Source organism: Echeneis naucrates, chromosome 21, assembly GCF_900963305.1.
Source record: "Echeneis naucrates chromosome 21, fEcheNa1.1, whole genome shotgun sequence".
In the NCBI taxonomy this organism is placed as follows: Eukaryota; Metazoa; Chordata; class Actinopteri; order Carangiformes; family Echeneidae; genus Echeneis; species Echeneis naucrates.
The window spans coordinates 9,476,375-9,495,527 of NC_042531.1; the positions used below are offsets into that span (position 1 = coordinate 9,476,375).

Sequence of the window (19,153 nt, forward strand, 5' to 3'; positions counted from 1 at the left end):
CGACGACACACAATGCATGAATAAAAGATCAAATTCAACATAGTGAACGGAGGTGTGGGGGGGGGGGGGAGAAAAAAAAAGATGCTTTGTTTTTCCTCACAAGAGGAGGGGGTTAGAGGAGGTTGGGGTGGGTGGTGGTGGTGGAGGGGGGGTGCTTAATGAATAATCGATGACTATAAAGTATTAATATTCCCCACTGCATCCAAGGTTAAAGGGTTTGAATCTCTGTGGTGAAGGTTAGACCGTAGCTTCCAAAAGCGCATTGCCCTCATGCGACATGGACACCTAGGCTACAGCAAACACTGACATGCCCGTTCAGAAATGCAGCATTGCCCGATCTTACACATTCACAATGCATTTACTTTTTCTTTTTTTCCCCCCTCTCCTTCCTGTGCGGCACACTGTTGCATATCGGCTTCTGCTGGCGTAGCACACAACAGGCTGCCCATGACACAAAGTGGATTTAAAAAGCAAGGATACCGAGCACGTCAGTCCAGTCCAGTTTTTTTTTTAATAATGTTGTTGTTCTTGTTGTTGTTGTTGTTGTTGTTGTTGTTGTTGTTCTGTGTGTGTCTCTGTGTGTCCCCACGTCATTCAAGAGCATCTGTGGCACGGCTGCTGCGACTTTTTTTTGCCCGATGACTGTCCTATAATCAGTCCAATAATCCCATAATCCAGTCCGATTGGACCCAGAGCTCTTCTTGCATCCTTCATTCGGACAATGCTCATCTGCACTGCCCCCGCAAAAAACACCAACAACCTAAAAAAAATAAAAATAAAAAAAATAATAAAAAAAAAAACGCTCCCAAGCCTAGAAGAGAAAAAAGGATGAGGAGGAGGGGGGGGGGGGTTAAAAAGGGGCGCTGGAAGATTTGAGATAATCAAAATGAATCGCTTTCCTCTGCGCTCAGTTCTCTCTCCCCGCGTCAACTGTTGAAACCCGCTGCCTGCACAACACTGAGATCTGACCGGAATCCTCTCGACGCCTTCCTCACGGCGGCAGACTCCGCTCTGCTCGCTGTTGCATTTAACATAGTTTCTGATCGTCTTCCAGCAAATGAGTGAACGGTGACAGATCTTTGCCTTGGGGGAGATTTCTCCAATAGGTCTGGCAAGATCGCATGAAGAAGGGCTGTTCTAGTGCTACGTGATTCATTTACTGATGTGCGCTCAGAAGAGTAGCAGCATCAGAAGGAAAAGCGGGGGGGGGGGGGGGGGGGGGGGGAGAAAAACGTGGCTGGAGAGGATGTTGCTCCTAATACATGTGGATGTGAAGCAGCGATTATGAATAGATCGATGAAATGTGTTTGGCAGGGATGGAGTAAAAGAGCAGACAAGTGGTCATTCTGTGGAGAAGTGGATCAGATGGGGGGGTGGGGGTGGGGTGGGGGGGTATTTAAAGGTGGCTAAATGTTTTAGGAATAACCGAGTGTTCTGCTCTCGGTATCAATGGAGCCCTTCGGATATTCAGAACCGCAGATTCTTATCAATAATGAAAACAACACCACCTGTCTTCTGTGTTGTTGCTCGTTATCATTTAGTTTTGAGAAAGCCACAAGATAAAGGAAAAGACAGACTGTGGGTGTTTTCCTGATAATCTCTGCAAAGGACATAAGAGAATTGCTTATTCTTTAAAAAAAAATAATAAAATAAAGGGGGGGCTTATTTCACAGCTCAAATATCACAGCTGTTGATATAACCTGCCTTCTGTAGCTTTTCACACTTTCTTTCAATAGCCTGCTCACGTGGACTGTATATCTCATATTGAAAAGATGCACTGACATTAGATTTCGCTCACCATTTCAACAATATTTTGGCATTTACGTTTTGTACTTTCACTTGACCGGCTCTCAGTAAGGCGGTGAAACTCCTCTTGGCAATGCTGGTTAACACCCCTGTGAGAGTTAACTGAGAGGAAGCTGTGTCAACATTAGGCCATGATCGGCGTGGCCTAGTTCCTCATTTAATTCCATGTTGCTCGGGATCTAAATCAACCTTGAGATGTCCCCGAGTTCATTCCCATTGTCTGCAACATGGCTCCTTCCCTCCTCTGGGGAGCATCAACTTTGCCTGGCCAGGGTGCAGCCTGCATAAATTGGCCATTTCTGCAGGTAAGAGATAAGGACAACAAAGGGAAACTAATTATCATTCAGTCTATGTTAAAACCTCAGGAAAGGACTGCTATTGACAATTGTGTCTGTATTGTCACAGTCATAGCTTTTAATATGATCTGAACTCTGAATGAGAGGGTGGTTCATACCCATAATAAATAGGCCACATCCTAATGTGTGGCTTTGGCAGCCTTGTTTTTTTGTGCAAACTGATGACTTGGTCTTGGATAACTTTCACTAATGAGGCCACAGCGCCTGCCCTCGGATGAACTGCGATTTCTGGTGCTTTGTTGGCAGCAAAAAACACACGGATGCATCAGTTGCTTCATGACGAATTGATTTTTACTTGAAAGCACATTATTCCGTTAGCGTAAAATCATACCTGTTGTAATTCCGCTGAGGTCGAAATGACAAACAGTAGCTGTGCTCATTTAAGCATACCCACAATATCTTGACATCTCTTTCATGTGATTCACTTACCACTCTGCACAAGCATGATTAGAAGTGAGATTAAGTTGTTTATCATTCTGTTTTGCGCCCGTTGCTGGTTGCACCACACCTCAAGCAGCACACTGGAATACTGATGGTGTTGAGTGGAAATGATGATGAACTCTGGCGACTGAATTCTGCCGCAGAGTAGATGCACGAGAGCGTCTGCATAAGACGCTGTGCAGACATGTTAATTACGTAGATTAAAATTATGTACACCAGGGTCAATAAACAGTTTTAGAGTCATTCATGAACGTGATCCTCATTAGTTACAACAAAGTTATTGTAAAGAACAATAACTTTGGCTTGTCAGAGTAAGCACAGATAAGTCACCTGATTAAATACTAATCCCAGTACTACTACCACTGCCATAGTAAATCAATATTTTCATACAGTTTCTTCAAGCTTACTCTTCTGTGTGTTCAGCCAATTAACACACACACACACACACAAACACATACGCATGCGCACACACCCACACACCCGCACACACACAGCTTTTGGTATAAAGCCATACAGAGAGTTCCAGTTTTATGTGTCATGGTTGTGAGAAATTTACCCTTGGAGCCGCAGCAGTACAATGGAGGTAAATGCAATTTCAGTTTGGCTGCTTGGAGAACTGAAGAAAACACATTTGATAAACTCATCAGCAACATTTTTTATTTTCAGAAACCGTTTCCCAGTTACTGTTAAAAAAAAAATTCAGAGAACGTCTTGTCCACACTTTTTATTCGGGATTATTTCATCAGTAGAAAGTAGCTCAGATGGAAACTGGCCATGAAGGCCTGTGAATTATGGAGACCATCCAGGATCCTTTTTTTGTGTTGGTAGGGGGACTTGCCGTTATAAATTTTTAAAACTTTGACAACTGAAAAACAAGTTGTTTTCATTGTGTGTGTCATGCTGTCAGAGTGTTGACAGAATGGGATATTTTTGAAAATGCTGCAGATAAAACTGACACCATCTGCATGACTCATTAGGGAACTGACCAGTAATGTGTTTTATCTCATTTAGCCAGTATTTGCGATTTTTGTGAAATTGTGTTTTCTTTTTTTTTCCAAGAAAAAAATATCACTAAATATGTTGGTATTTCATATTTTGTCAACACATTTAAACAAGACTAAAGCCAATAATGGATTGATTTGATGAATAGGTATTTTTGTATCCACAACATACTCTGAGCCTTCACAGACACTGATAGCTAAACGTTGTAGAGACTTGATGCTAGCTCGTTCTCCTGGAATAATACAGAATTATGGATTATGATCACAAATGTTAATCGTGGCCTCACCCACCTCCTACCATGTCTACCAACCAGCTTTCCTTTGGGTTTGGATGGGATGAATGTTGGGTTTTCAGGTTTCATCTTGTCTGCAGTTAAAGTTAGGTTTAGGCAACAAAAGATCAACAAAAAATGTTAAGCGTGTGGAACAGTGTTGCTTTTGGTTAACCGTAAATGTGAACTGTGATTTTGGAACGTTGGATACAGGCATCACTTCCAGCAAAAAAGGTTTGCTGCTTTAACCATCACTGATATATCAACAGGTACAAATAGCCCTGAACAAATATCCTAGTTTGGTTTGTTTGTGGAACATTTAACAAAAACTATAGTTCCTAGATGCTTTAGGAGGTAACTCCCAACCCCCTAAAGCAGGTTAACTACAGATTTCATTAGTTACACTTTAAACAGTATGTGTGGCGAAATTCAGAGCAGCATGCTCTTGAGGCTGTGCTAAAAAAAGGCAGAAAAAAAAAACCCCCAGCAGAATGTAGAAAAGGGAAATAGAGAAAACATTTGCACAAATTATGCACATATGTAATATTGAATAAAAACAAAAGTGTATACTAACTCATATGAATAATATATTAATATATACTCCAGTATAACCGGATCCTACATGTTGCTGTGGGATAGAAATATATTTGGTGTTTTATGCAGCATGATCAGCCCCTTGCCTTCCACTACTGTTTACCACTCAGGCATTTCTCTGTGATGAGAATTATCTTCATGTGGATCTTTCACATCCACCTTACACTTTTACAGGTAGAGCTGCAAACCAGATTGCGGATTAAAAAAAAAATACATTAAAAAATGGAGCTTCTGACATCTCAGAAGCCTTCTTATCATGCTACATGTTGAAATAAATTATTTTTACTAGACAACAGCTGCGGTTGCGCATGCAAATGCAAAATCGAAATTTACCCGTGCCATGCTCTCACTGGCGCATGCATTAAAGAGTTGATGTTTTTGAATTTGATTTATTGAGAAACTCTCTGGTACCCCAGGAGCTAAGACGACCCTCTGCCAAATTCTAAAAACTGAAAGTCCAACTTGAAAGCATTTTGGATTCTTTATAGGATCCAGCGGAGTTTCGGTTGGTGGTCGGTAAGATGGGTTTAATAAATTCTGAACCTAATCTGCATTTTGAGGGGATGGAGCTAAGTGTGTGACTGTCTGCTGAGAATGTGCTTTTTAAAGGGTTTATGCAAATGTGCACCTAAAAACTCACAAATTACCTGCTCATCAATCAGTCTGGAAAACAACCGTGTAATACACTGCTCTGATCCAAACACAAAATACATTAGGATTGTAAAACTAACGGGTACTTGCTGGAGCAGAATTCACATTCAATTCACATCAAACATTTGAGACTGGAATCATGAATATAATTACGAGGAACAAGAAAACAAACCACATAACCTGTCATGCATTAACAATCGCCCGAGTTTCTGTGCAGACTAAAAGTAAAAGGCAATGTGTGACCATATAAGGGGTCCAGATTACATCACATCATATATGATAAGTTACTAGCTGCTTTTATACAAACCAACATGTAAGTGGGTGAAATATGTTAAAGAATTATTGTTAGGATGCAAAGTAATGGCTTCATGTCCTGGTTGCTGGTTTTATCTGTTGTTTGACAACAGCACAATTTACATCCTTTGTTATTTAGTGGATCTTTATGTAAGACTGGCAAGCACAATACTAAAGCACAATCAGCAAATAAATAAAACACACGCGCATTTCAGCAAATCCAAGCTACTTACCATTTAATCAACTAAGTTTTAATAAGGATTCTGGAATTTGGATTACAAATTAGTCATGTAATTGTAAATAGCCTGAGCTAAGAGATGAGTCTTGCAGCCGTAAGGAAGAATCATACCCCTCCTGCAGATACATTGATTATTCATCTCAGTAATGACCTCATGTCCAAACTTGTTAAAGTTCAGTACTCGAAAACTTACTGTGTAGCTTCACAGGCTCCAGTAGCAATTTTATGTAGCGATTTCACAAGCTTACAACACATTTCCAAAGACTGAAAGCCAGTTTGTCTTTGCTGATAATAGGAATATCGTGTCATATTTACAAGTCAGAAATTTTGATTCAAGCTTTGAATCTTTGAACTTTTTTTTTTTTTTTTCTGTCTCACAATCTTCTTAAAGCATCAGAGCATCTGGCCACAGTCACATACCACAAATCATTCACCACCTTCACAGCCTAAAGATAGCATCTATCCCATGTAGCAACTGTGGAGACCGTTACATTGGCAAAAAGCATGAACAGACAACGCCGGTTGCCGGCGAAGTCCAGACCAAAACTGGTCACAGATTACACATGTTCAAAGGTCACCCATTAAACGGCCCGAGAAAGCTCACGAGAAAGACCACAACTATCCTAATTCAAAGCACCTCCTGGATAAAAACACCGCTTATGATAAATATGCTCTCAAGTGCAACACTCTGATGGTGGTGAGAAGTTACTGATCTCTTTTAATTTTGCCACCCGTTTTAGCCGTTTTTGAGTCACCCTGCTTTCTGGCTATGCCACTGTTTAAATTTGAAAGAAATTGTTTGGCATTTCCTCACCTTCTTTAATGAACCAAGGAAAGAAATGATTGGTCGTACTCTGAAGCCCAGACATTGTGAATGAACGGATAATCGTGGAATAAAGACCGTTATATAAACCATTAAAGCTCACTCAATGAGACGGCGCCTCTCGTGTGTTTAATTTCTACACAAACAGTTACATAGCGTAATTCTTCCTTCATAAATTTGCCCAGCATTTTTTTTGTAGCATCTCTTTTGGCAACATCAATGAAAAAGTAGCCAAGAAGAAGTTATAGCACATTATTCCCCACAAATCTATATCCACAAACAGTCAATTGTACGATTTTGTTTGTTCAGAGATTATAAGGTTGCAGCCGCAGATGTATATTTTCGGACATATTTATATCTTCGTGATGAGCTATCTCAATTTCCTCCTGGCTTCAGCTGTGTCCTTGGCACAACCATGACTATAACTCTCGGAAAGAAAGCCAATTCTCCAAAAAGTTCAAGTATTCCTTGAACAAACACTAAAATGTTTGTTTCACAGACCTTTGTGAGTGCCCAAATTCTGAATAAACTTCACAAATCATTTTTTTAAATCTATTTTTATTTGTGTTTCAGTTGTACCACAAAGGATTTATGTGTTATAAAGATAAATATAACATGTGTGCCACTTTATTTTTGGGGCCTCTGTCTAAATTTCACTGAGCCGTATCTAGTACACAGTCTCACGAAGGTTGTGCCAGATGCCTAGTCTCACTCTCAGCTCAAGTGTCCCACATACAGTGTGAAAGAATTGCTGGTTACACTGCTCTTAGGACTGGCGGAGAAGCAGCAGGTTAGAAAAAAACACCTCCCAGGAGAAATGATTCAGGGTATTGGAGAACCGGAGAGGCGAATAAAGTGAATGCAATTTCAAAGGGGAAATAATGGAGGTCATGGCGTTTGATGTTCCCGTGCTGGCCACGAAAATAACTTGGTTGATGATGGAATCAATCACACTTCCGTGGCACTGAATGTTAATGAAGTTATGTTTAGTTGTTTTTTATGCATTTTTAATAACGGTGTTAAGATCAAATCTATTCATCCATTACGGCAAAGAGAGTGAAGTGTAGATGTCTGCAGCGTGCCGTCTGATATCAGCTGACTGAAGCAATAACGTCTGAAATGTGACGGCTGCTGTTTTTTTTCCCTCCTTCATTTATTTATATATTTGTCTTTTGCGTGTTCCTGTTTTGTGTTTCCTTTGTGATGACTGAACGCAAGGTCAAAATAGAGTTTATCCTCTGATATCACCTGCCAGTCCAGACAAAAGAAATGTTCACTCAAGGTGACATTACTTTGGTGTCTGTACACAGCATGCCACTACAGCATTAGTTTCCTGTGAGGTAAAATTTACAACTTATACTCTGACAGGAGGAGCAAACATCTTTAAAAATGACCCAGGCTGTGATCTTGTGCTGTAAACAAAAAGAAAACCTGCCTCAGTCTCTATGATCCTTGACAATCCTGTAGAAAACAACAAACATAGCTTTTTTTCATTTTCATAGTCTGCATTACACATTAATCTCAAGTCCTTCAAAAAGGGTTTCTATAACCGAGCAGAATGAATCTATTACAGTATTTGTGATGTTGACTAAATTTCTGTCATCTGTGTCGGTTTATTTTTTTTGGAAGGTGAGAGCTTTTCAGCAAGCAGCCCTTACATAATCAGATGGAAACAATGATAACAGATGGTTACAATAGCGGAGTGATTTGGGAGAGCTCACGAAATTTCCTTATTATGCGTGCAGTGGCACTCCATCACAGGGCGGAAGAGTTATTTAGTATGCAATGGATCAATCACCATACTCAAAAAGTTATTTAAATTAACTTCTCAGGCAGATTTCTATCCCTACTGAGGAAAGGGACTATCAGAAAATTAAAAAGAACATAACGGTCGTCTGTGTGAAATTGAAATTGAACAAAACTGAGCGAAGCATCAGCCATGCAAACATTCCAAGATGTTCACCAACAGCCTGTCATGTCTTTTTTCCTTTTTTTTTTTGGGTGTTTTTCTTTTCACAAACTCAAACCATGAGCACATTTTCTCACATACAGGACTCATAATTTTTTTCCTCTGACAACACATTCAGCCTTTCCACCGACAATCGGACCAACGGTGTGTAGTGACTGTGTCTTATAGCGTGCCACAGATCCAGCAGATGTCCCCCAGCCCTGACAGTAAAATTAGGTTTTCCAGGGTAATGGTGTCTTATGGTGCTTAATAAGAACTGAGGGTAACACCTCTGCACCGACTGTGTCTCAGTCGCAATTTTTTCAAATTAGTCCAAAGTGATCGTTTGATTTTCACTAAATAAAAATAAGCCCGTCGCCATGTGGTGCATGTCTAATTGCAGATGAAGCGTCAAATTAAAATGTCAGGGACTAGTCGGAGAAACAGTGGCTGCAGAGCTCTTGTGTTTGAATTTATGCTGGTGATTATGCCATTTTCTAGGAAGGTGTAATCTGTGCAGCAGTACTACCAGAGCAAGATCATGTTCTAAGTTTCGACAATGCTCAGTCATGCTAATGTTGGGAAGGAAGGAAAACAGCATGCCACCTAGTGGGATGTGAATAACCCATATATCTCAGCGCCAATTAGTATTAGGCCGGGCTGTAAAGTGACAGGAAACTAATTCATAAATACTGTAGCAACATGAAAGAGGAGGGAAGCCATCCACAGAAGAAAAATAATCTGTCAATCCTACACAGATATAGAATGACAACCAAGCCTTTCCAATTACCTCAAGGTTAACTGTGTAACTACTAATAACTTCAGGGAACTGGAGAAACAGAACATTGTTAGCTAATTACATAAGCAAGTCATTTAGACTGATTGATGGAACATATTATTCAGCGCTCACTTTCTCTCTTTGGCTTAAATTCTCCATATAGCGGCGAGCGGCATAAAGGCTCTTTTTCCTTTGGCAGCTCTCCTCATGGCAGCCTGCACTGACACAATGAGACACTCCTCCTGCTCAGCAGTAAACCACAATCAACTGGTGAACAACTGGCAGAGATTTATCATCATCAGCTCAGGACCAAAGCTCCACAAGTGAGCTGACAGACTCAGCAGACAGACAACGGCAGGCGACGCCATTGCTGTTTAAGACAGAGGTTGGCAGGTGAAAAAGCTGCAGTGACTCCTTGTGTACCTTTATTCCGTGATAAAGAAATTAATATCCCCATGCTTGTCAGCCAAGACAAGATGAAGCATTCCTGTTTTTTCTTTTTCTTTTTTTATGTAGGCACCATATTACAAAGAGGCTTAGAGGAGGATCGTTTATGTTTATTGTTATTTTTTTCCCTGTCTCTGCTGTCACCGAGGTAACATTACGAATATTCTCTTAAGTCATGCGTGCTTTCATATTTGTTATTTATAAAGGCACATAATAACAGCTCATCCTATGCAAGCCCAATCAGGATTCAAGCTTTTGTGCTACAATGTTGCAAATATGCTCAGTAGGATGGTGTGTAAGTTGTTCCCGTGTGCTTTGATGGGATCGTGAATATGGTTTAGAATACAGGGGGAAGAAAGGAGAATATTAATTTCTCTCTCTGTAGTCTGTGTGGGTTGGGCATTTGGGTCTGTGTAAGATAAAGATAAAAGAGCAGAGTATGGGATTTATGGCGTTGAATTGCTCGTAGATGTGCTTCAGCTGAAAATGAGCACTTGATGGTCTGATTGCTGGAGCCCATCAAAGTGCTCTCATATTTTTGTTTGTTCACCAGACTCAAATGAAACATACTCTTTACACTCCAGATGATGCCTCCCTCAACTGAGGAGGAGTTTTGCAAACAGGACAATGCCACTGCCTGGCGAACCTGTTGCCGAATGCACTGAGGCCACAGAAAGAAACAACACTGAATGGAAACGCGCTGACACATTGACCCTGCATCTCGTGAAACAGCTTTTTAACACCAGACTCCTTTGATAGGACTCCATTAAAAACAGCTTTATTATGGCATGGCAGGAGCTCATGAATTATGTGTCCCTGCTTTAGGAGAGAATCATTTAAAAGTTATGAATGAACCAGTCTCAAAGCAATAGACTGAATATGCTGTTTAGTTTGTTGAACCAAACTGTTCAGGTCATATCTTTGGTAACTTGATGTATGTGACCAAAATTATGCTTAAGAAGCCTGCGCTTCTTTATTTATTTTATTCATTTTTTTTCTCTGGTTGCCTAGCATAATGTTTCCCCCTAGTGGCATGAGCACCAAAATAGAAGCAGTGTTCAGTGCTGCCATAGGCTGCATACAGCACGGTGTCTACTGATTTATGTTGCTCTTATATTTTTTTTCAAATAACAGTTTTGGGTCTATGAATATTTATTCTGTCCATATGAATCTACGATCGCTCTGCAGTTTGAACAATATTCTGCACAGAAACAAACTTGAATAAATAATAAATTTAAGGGGGGCATTCAGGAGATGTATAGCGCAACTTTGAACAAACCTGGTTTCCCTTTTAGTTATTATGAGCAAAACGTCTATGAAAAACTACCAGTTTGCTTCTGACTGGAACATTTATAAATTGAGAAAAGATCCTGCAATTATAATGGAAGAACAGTAATGACTGATGGCTGTGAAACCTCTGCTTCATCTGCAGCATTTCTTTTGAAATGAACCATTGGAATGTTTTTTATTTTATTTAATTTTTTTATCTATGATGTTAGCATCTTCCTAATTCTCTTTCTATTTCATTATGGCCAACAGCTCAAATATGAAAGAAATTGCGTGTACCGTTTTAAAGCAATAAATAGATCATAAGTATATGAATGAAGTAAAATAATCGCATGCTACATCGTTCACGATGTCTAAAGAGAATGAAATACAGCACTTCTATTGTTATGTTCATTTAAATCATATCTCTAGCGTTGCACAGGTTTGTTGCTCAAAGGTTTGCTGTTGTTTTTCTTTGCAGAGGAAATAAGGACTTGTATCATATTCAGAGTTGTTTACTTTTGCTTTGTGCTTTACACTTTTTCATCTGTTTGTAGCTAAAACCGTGGACAGAAATGTCACTGCAAACTGCATAGTTTAGCTGTACTTTGCACTTTTGAGAATAGTTCATATCACAGTGTACTGCAATAGCAACATATTTGAGGCTTTCTGGAAAAGATACTGCAATGTGGCAAGATCAGCCTCAATAAAAAGGTTTCAGTGTCAGAACAGCTTGCAGGTAATTTTAAATAAATATGACTTCGAGATGAGTTTTGACAAACAGAACAGATAACTACAATGATTATACGGACAGACAGCAAGTTATATCCCCCCCACTCCCCCCTCCGAAATGTCATAATGGGAATATAAAGACACTAGAGCAGGTATACCTGAAGAAGGCATCGCCCTGGGGTGGCAGACTGAGGCTCTCATGGTGGGCAGCTTAGTGGTTGCGATCCAAACCCCGGACGCACATTCCCACTTGAACATCTTTGTAGATACTTTTGCAGCCATAACCATATGGCCCATTTTGGCATGGAGAGAGAACGATGCTCTCAGATCAGATTAGCATGTGGAGACTTGAATATTTTCCAAATTAATGAAGTGGGCTGGAAGACAGAAGAACGTATGCCCCGAATGGGCGACTTTTAGATTAAAACGATGGTTCCATAGTTTTGGAAATATACCTAAGTGAGTAGGCGTTTTTTCCAAAATGGTGCAATTTATTTGAATTACTGCAGTTGATCTGGAGAAAGATCGATTAAAGAAAGGCTTCAGAACCAAACTCCAAACTTCTGTTGGTTATTTTTCTCTCACTGTCACAGAAAACTAAAAAACAAATCCAGGCGTCTAGCAGTGGATTGATTCTCTCCATCTTCTGCTGAAATCGTTGTCTTTGCTTTCCACACATCTCATGTTAAGTATGCTAAAGTACCACATATCAATGTGACAGTGAACTTGGACGGACAGCCTGTAAATGATGCAAACGGCATCTTAATGGCAAATGAAGATAGATTCTTGAAAAACTGTCAAGTGGAAAACAAATTGTGTGTGTGTGTGTGTGTGTTTTGTCTCTTCTTCGCCTTTTCTCCTGTATTGCTTTGTTTTTTACCGCATCAGCCTCACAATTCAAAGTCTCCAAAAAGTCAATATCTACACTTGGCATTTGAGACAAAGATGAAGATGAGGTCCGAGTGGTACAAAATACCGTGTTGTGGGATGAGCTTGAAGCGGCAAATGCTATCGATTCAGAAAAATTCCATCTCTTCCGTGCTAGGTACAATGGGGAAATGTGCCCCAAAGTTGAGATGCTAAGAGGCCATAAAAACATAATCACAGTCATCCAGTTAGCCATTTATCACAAATAAAGCTAACACCAACAGGTACGGGGGATAGAAATGATGTGTGCTGTTCTGACTCATTTGTCAGCGGACTGCTGAGGAGCTGAAAACTGACTCTAAAACACTTGTTTATATTACCTGGGGAGGTTTCAAATGTGCTATGAAAGCTGCTGCAGGACATTAATGTAAAGTCCATTTGGATATGAGCTAGCGCAGTGTCTATCAGCAGTGACTTTTCAAACAGACACAGTGGCTGGGCAAATGAATATACCTTGTGGCACAAATTGTCAGGTCATTGCACAACTATTTGACCTACAAGGAGCATATAAAGCCATAATGAATGCAGCTATATTGTATTGATTGATAAATGTATTTTCCCCCTGTGTACAATTGGCTATCTGTCAGACTAGTGCACATCACTGGGGGCACTAATATGACCTTCTTTCTTATTGCTTGCCTTTTGTACTGCCTGCCCTTGTATTCTCTGTAGACTTGCTGCCGAAAATAAAGTTAATAAATTTGTATTTTACAAACAGCAGTGACTTTGCAGAAAGAGAAGTATTAAATAAAACTAGTGGCCGGGTCAGAGTAAATATGGAAGTCGCTTTGAACGTCGTCGTCTGTTCCTGAGGCATATTGTGGCAACGTGTGAGGGCTCACTGTTTAAAGCTTCATAGTTATCTAATCCACTCTATTTCCTCTTTTATCACAGCTATCAAAAAGCACAAAGGCAGGTATTTATGCTTATGCAAATGAGTGCAGCTCTCAGCCCCCTTTTCTGGAGATAAAGAGAAATAGTAATAAAAAAAAACCCCAATAATGGTTCATGCCGCCATCAGCTTCCACTGATGGCTCTTCCTTGGCAGCAGATTTGGAAAGTATTTATTTTCTCTTCAGGACTGGCCCTCAGATGACTATTATATAATCTGTAACAGCCCTTTACTCTCGTCTCATTTACTCGCACACATCACAGGCTCATTTGAAGAGACCTTAAAGATAATGAGGGTAGCATCCTGTGACAAACTTACACATGGGCTGATGAAAACCAGCAGATATTGAATGTTGTTGAAAACACACATTTTCTGTTCATTTTTCAGCCTGAGAGTAAATTCTAAAATGTTGATGAAAGGCAAGGTTGAAGCAGCCCTCAACATTTGAAGTTGTTGATGAAAATCCCTGCACTTCCCCATAGACACCCTCCCATGATTGAGGGATGTATTTAATAGATTTTTTCCTTGCATAATTTAGCTGTACACTTTCCGGTTTCTTGCAACTGTGTGTACTGAGTTTACTTTCATCCCATCCTGTTGAGGCTCTATTTCGGGAGTTTGTAAGCAAAAACATGTGTTTTAAGACTGAAAATAGCACGAACGCTGTATAATTTGCATCCCACAACAACATGCAAAGATGAGGAACCAATGACCAGTTGGTTGGTCTTGGTGATGGCTTTAAAACTCATCAATAGGTTGTCCAATAATCACTTTGCACTTGCCCCAGATAGTCCTGGTTAAATCCAATAATAAAGTTTTACCAATGTGAGAGTAGAGCCAGGCAGACGAGTTTCACATCATTGTCAGAGTACTCACTTTGAGTATATTTTGTCCTTTTTTCTGGGCTGAGACAGAGGGATTTATAGAGAAAAGGTCGTACATTTTGCCCCCCTAATAGCAACAAATGACAGTTGGAATTTCCCAAGCAACATAATGTGTGTTGCGTTGTGTACAGTAATGTAAATTATGCAGAAGACCTGAAGCTGGTGTGACAGGAGCCAGCTGTATTTTGTAGAAATAATGGTTTATACTTTATTTTCCGCTTGAGCATCAGCTCCACTCTCTCATTTACATGCAGGAAACTCGACGGAGCAACCAAGGAGCCTTCAAAGCCAGTCTCCCAGGTAACGGTGCAGTTTGAGATTTTACATCTGATCATCACTGACTGGAGTCTTGATCATGTAGACAAGAACTGGGTGAGGAGTTCTACAAGTTTACACAAGTTTACTGGCAAGGGACTAGTAGATCACCTTGAAATATGATGTTTTGCAATCAAAATAACAAATTGTCTTATTTCAATTTATTAGACAACTCGGCTGAATAAATGAAATTTCTTATTCGTTCAATCACTTTTATTGGAAAAGGAAACACAAGCTCACATCATAGTGTAACTCAAATCTTGTAACACGAATAAAAATACTCTGCTTATCAAAAAGTATATATACACCTGACAATCAAAGGGCGAGAGTCAGTTTTACAAATATTTTCATCTTCCAGCAACATCCTATTTAGCTCTGTTCAATACATTTCAAAAGATAGTTGCTACCTCCGATGCTGTCACCACGGTGACAAAATTTGGACTCTGCTTTTGGGTTTCAGCACTTCCGACAGCAGGGTCAAGCTGCTGCTGAGGAAAGTACGAAGGGAGGGTCCCAGTCCTGGAGAAGGCCTGCATGTTACTCCTTGACTTTGGCCGATTTGTACCGTAAGCAGAATGCTTCCAGGTCTGGGGAAAGCCGTGGGGGTTGTTGAACACCGGCGCTGGGGAGAAGCCTATACTGTACGCGTTGTCCCTGGGGTCTCTGACACTCTGCGATGGTATGACACAGTAGGTGTCTTGGCATTCCCCAGATAAGCTGTTGGCAGTGCTGGATGAACCTGAGATGAGGATGAAAATTGATTAAAAAAGGATGAGAAATTGTTGGTGCATTACATTCCCACCATTCATCATTTATGTCATCCTTGTGAATATTTATGTTTTATTCAGCGCTTTGTGATGTCAGCAGTTGAAAAATTCACAGTGCCGAGCTTACTTTTGAACGTCGGTTGGAAGGTGCTGAAGCTCTTCCTTCCTCCATCGCCGCTGACATCAGAGTCACTGTCATTGAAGTCGCTGTCCCCTTTGCCACTGTCCTTCACGCTCAGCTGGTCAGTGTTGCCGATGCCACTGCAAATACAAACAGCAGATACAGTATGGGCCACCACTGCACCACATCAGCTTGATTATTGATATTTTTTTTTTTTGTTTTTGTGGAAGGCCTGTCTGTCTCTTTGCTACCACAGGAGTGCCACAAGCAGCAAATGATGTGCATGTTAACTACCCTCTCTGTTGACTGAGCTTTGCCTGTGAATAAAACACATCCTCTTTGAGAATAGAAATTACATTTAGTTGTCTTACCTCACTTGTAAGCAGTATTTGTCATCTTGCCACACAGACGCTGGCTGGAAATGCTTGGAGGGCAGGAACATCTAAGAGAACAAACGAAAATGACAGCGAAGAGCTTAGTTTTCCATTTTTGGCACAAAGATCAAGGCAGCGTTTGGGAACATCATGTGCATATGAACACAAAAGATGAAAGAATGTTCCTGTAGTTGACTCACCTTTGACTCCGACTCCCCGCTCCTTTGCTCGTACAAGCAGGAGTCATCCAGGGATGAGGAGGTCCTCTCGTGGTAGAAGTCCCGTTGACCGGTGTAAATGTTTGGTTCTGTGGAGCCGAGGGTGGGCATGGGCCTGCTGTCAAACAGGCTGTGACACACTCCCCTCTTTGCGCCGTGGCCTCTCCCCCCACGGCTGAGTTTGCATGTGACAACAACCACTATTGCAATCAGCAACAATGCGCAACCCCCACTGAGCATAATAATGATAATTAGTGAGCCATCCAAACCGGCGCCTTCTTCATCACCACTTGACCGCAACACAATGATGACTTGGTCTTCAGAGGGCTCCGTGTCTGAGACAACAAACCTAATAGTGGCACTGCTAGAGAGTGGGGACCTGCCTTTGTCACGCACAGCTACTTTAATTTCCAGCACGTCTCCTACTTCAGCTGTCAGCCATTGTTTCAAAGCAATCTCTCCGGTGTCTTTGTTGATTGTAAAAAGCTTGGAATCGCCTTGTACGATTTGGTAGGAGAGCTCGCTGTTCATCCCGTCGTCCCAATCTTCAGCTGATACACGAAGAGCGAGGTAGCCGGCGGGCGCGTTGAAAGGCAGGGGGATATCAGCAGAATCATTCAGCAGGCTGGGGAAGGTGATGTATGGATAGTTGTCATTCTGATCCACCACTCCAATCCGGATTGTTGATGTGCTTGAAAGCGGGGGGGAACCTCTGTCTTCTGCTTGAATCACCAGCTCAATCTGCTGAAGAGTCTCATAGTCAAACGACCTTAAAGTAAACAAAGAACCTGAGGTTGCATCTACAGAAACGTAAGTGGACACCAGAGAGCCTCCGGCCACCTCAGAGTCTATGAGTTTGTACGACACTTTGGCGTTCTTTCCCACATCAGGATCGCGGGCAACGACTGTGGTAACATATGAACCTGGAATATTGTTTTCCAGGACGGAAACTTCATAAAGTGGCTTACTGAAGAGGGGGGGGTTGTCGTTCTCATCGGTCACACGGATGGTGTACTGCCTGACGGTTTTAAAGGGCGGGCTCCCAAGATCCTCTGCAACCACAGTCAGGTTATACTCTGGATTCTTCTCTCTGTCCAAAGTGGTGGTCGTGATGATCATGAAGGTGTCCCCATATGCCTGCTGCAGGGTGAAATGCTCGTGCCCGAGCAGGCTGATGTGCACGTACCCGTTGGAGCCGGAGTCTCTGTCCGAGGTGCTGATCAGAGCCACGAAGCTCTCCGCGGCTGCAGCCTCGGTGATGTAGGCGACTCCATCGCTGCTGGAGGTCATCGGTTTGATGCCGATCTCGGGAGCGTTGTCGTTCACGTCCACCACGTCTATTGCCACTTTGCAGCTGGAGGGGACAGAGTTGGCGCCCAGATCAGAGGCTCTGATGGTCAGCTCGTACGACCTCCTCTTCTCGAAATCGACCCGCGCCTTCAAGGTCACGTCACCGGAGTAGGGGTCGACGTGGAAGAGGCGCGCAGCCTCAGGCGGCAGCCCATCAGCGAACCCGTACACCACCTCCCCGTTGGCGCCGTCGTCCGGGTCGAAGGCGTGAACTTTCAAAACTCGGTGACCCACCGGAGAGTCTTCATTCAGCGCCACTTTCAGAGAGCTGTGCTCAAATGTCGGGCTGTTGTCATTAAAGTCCAGCACTTTGATGTGCACAGTCATTGACCCGGACTTCGCGGGTAACCCCCCATCAGTTGCGGTGACTTGGATTGTGTAGCAGTCCTCCACCTCCCTGTCCAGTTCCCTCACCAGCACCAGCTCAGCAAACTTCACCCCGTCCTCCCTGTCGAGCACTTCAATGGCAAAGTGGCTGGAGGGGGAGATGGTATAGTTCTGAATGTAGTTCTCACCCACATCCTGGTCCAGGGCGATCTGCAGCGGGAACCTGGAGTCCAGAGGAACATTTTCCACGATCTCCAAATGCGTCTCGTTGCGCGGAAAATGGGGAGAGTGGTCGTTGATGTCTCTAACCTCGATCTCCACGTGGATGAGCTGAAACTTCTCTCTGGAAAAGGCCACGATGTCAAAGGCGATGAAGCAGCGTGGGGACCTGAGGCAGAGCTGCTCCCGATCAATTGTTTCTGCCACGGTCAGGAGCCCGTCGATCTCCCTCATTTGAATCACAGAGGAGTTGTTTTCTTGCATGAAGCGGAACGAAGTGTCGGGGTCATCGGCGGGATCAATCTTTAAATCTTGGGACAAATTGCCAATCTCCGTCCCCGGCGCACCCTCTTCATAGGTGAAATACTTCGTAGTTGTACACTCAGCAGTGTATAAAAGTAAAACAAGCACAGTCCATGAGCCAACTCCTGCAATCTTGCTAAATCCCATGTTGAAGGATTATATAAAAAAAATAAAAATGAAATAAAAGAGCTGCCCAGACAAGTCATAAATGACCCAACCAATTCGTGCTGCGTCAGGTCTAATCAACACTGTTTAACTCTGACTTTGCTCAGGGACTATAAGCCCCGGCATATGCAAATGTCCTCCCCCCTGGACCAATGGCCTTCTAGTGGCAAAGCCAAAAGGAAGTCGTTTGGCTCTGTGGAAAAACCTTTTGGGGTGCAAATGGTTGATTAGATAAACTGATTGTGTGGGTTTTAATCAGTCAGATAAGAGTGGTGCTTGAATAAATCTGCAGACAGATATTAATTAACAAATCACTTAGAGGACTGAATTTAATAGGACTAACTGCCTGTTGAAAGCCTGGAAGCTTGATGGTGTGAGTTAGTCAACCAGTTCGGGGAAATTACGAAGAGCCTGGGTGAAAGGAACAAAATAATACAAGAGGGAGAATCCACATTGATGAAATAATAACTAGTGAGAATTAGTGGAAGTTTGAGACAGACAGGATTATTAAATAGTATGGGCTCCAAATGTAGCCTGTACCTTTGTTTTTCTCAGCCTTTGCCCTTTTTGAATGGATGTGTGAAAATAGTAATGGGTTGAGTCATTAAGATTGTTGAAGCGCCAAAACCATGTGGAAGTATTTA

General features: G+C 41.9%; 2 protein-coding genes across 2 annotated transcripts in view; one reads left to right on the forward strand and one right to left on the reverse strand.

Moving 5' to 3' along the window:
- Positions 1-16,018, forward strand: part of fastkd5 (FAST kinase domains 5) — a 72,844-nt gene extending 56,826 nt beyond the window's left edge. The window contains exon 5 of the transcript XR_003842354.1: positions 15,962-16,018. The gene's annotated coding sequence lies outside the window, so the exon portion shown is untranslated. The remainder of the gene's footprint in view (positions 1-15,961) is intronic.
- On the reverse strand, positions 15,055-18,491 carry LOC115062165 (protocadherin 8). The gene is made up of 4 exons (XM_029530789.1): positions 16,128-18,491; positions 15,925-15,995; positions 15,560-15,693; positions 15,055-15,404 (listed from the first exon to the last, which is right to left on the reverse strand). The coding sequence occupies exons 1-4, from the start codon at positions 18,489-18,491 to the stop codon at positions 15,055-15,057; spliced, it is 2,919 nt and encodes a 972-aa protein (XP_029386649.1).
- Between the last annotated feature and the right edge of the window lie 662 nt (positions 18,492-19,153).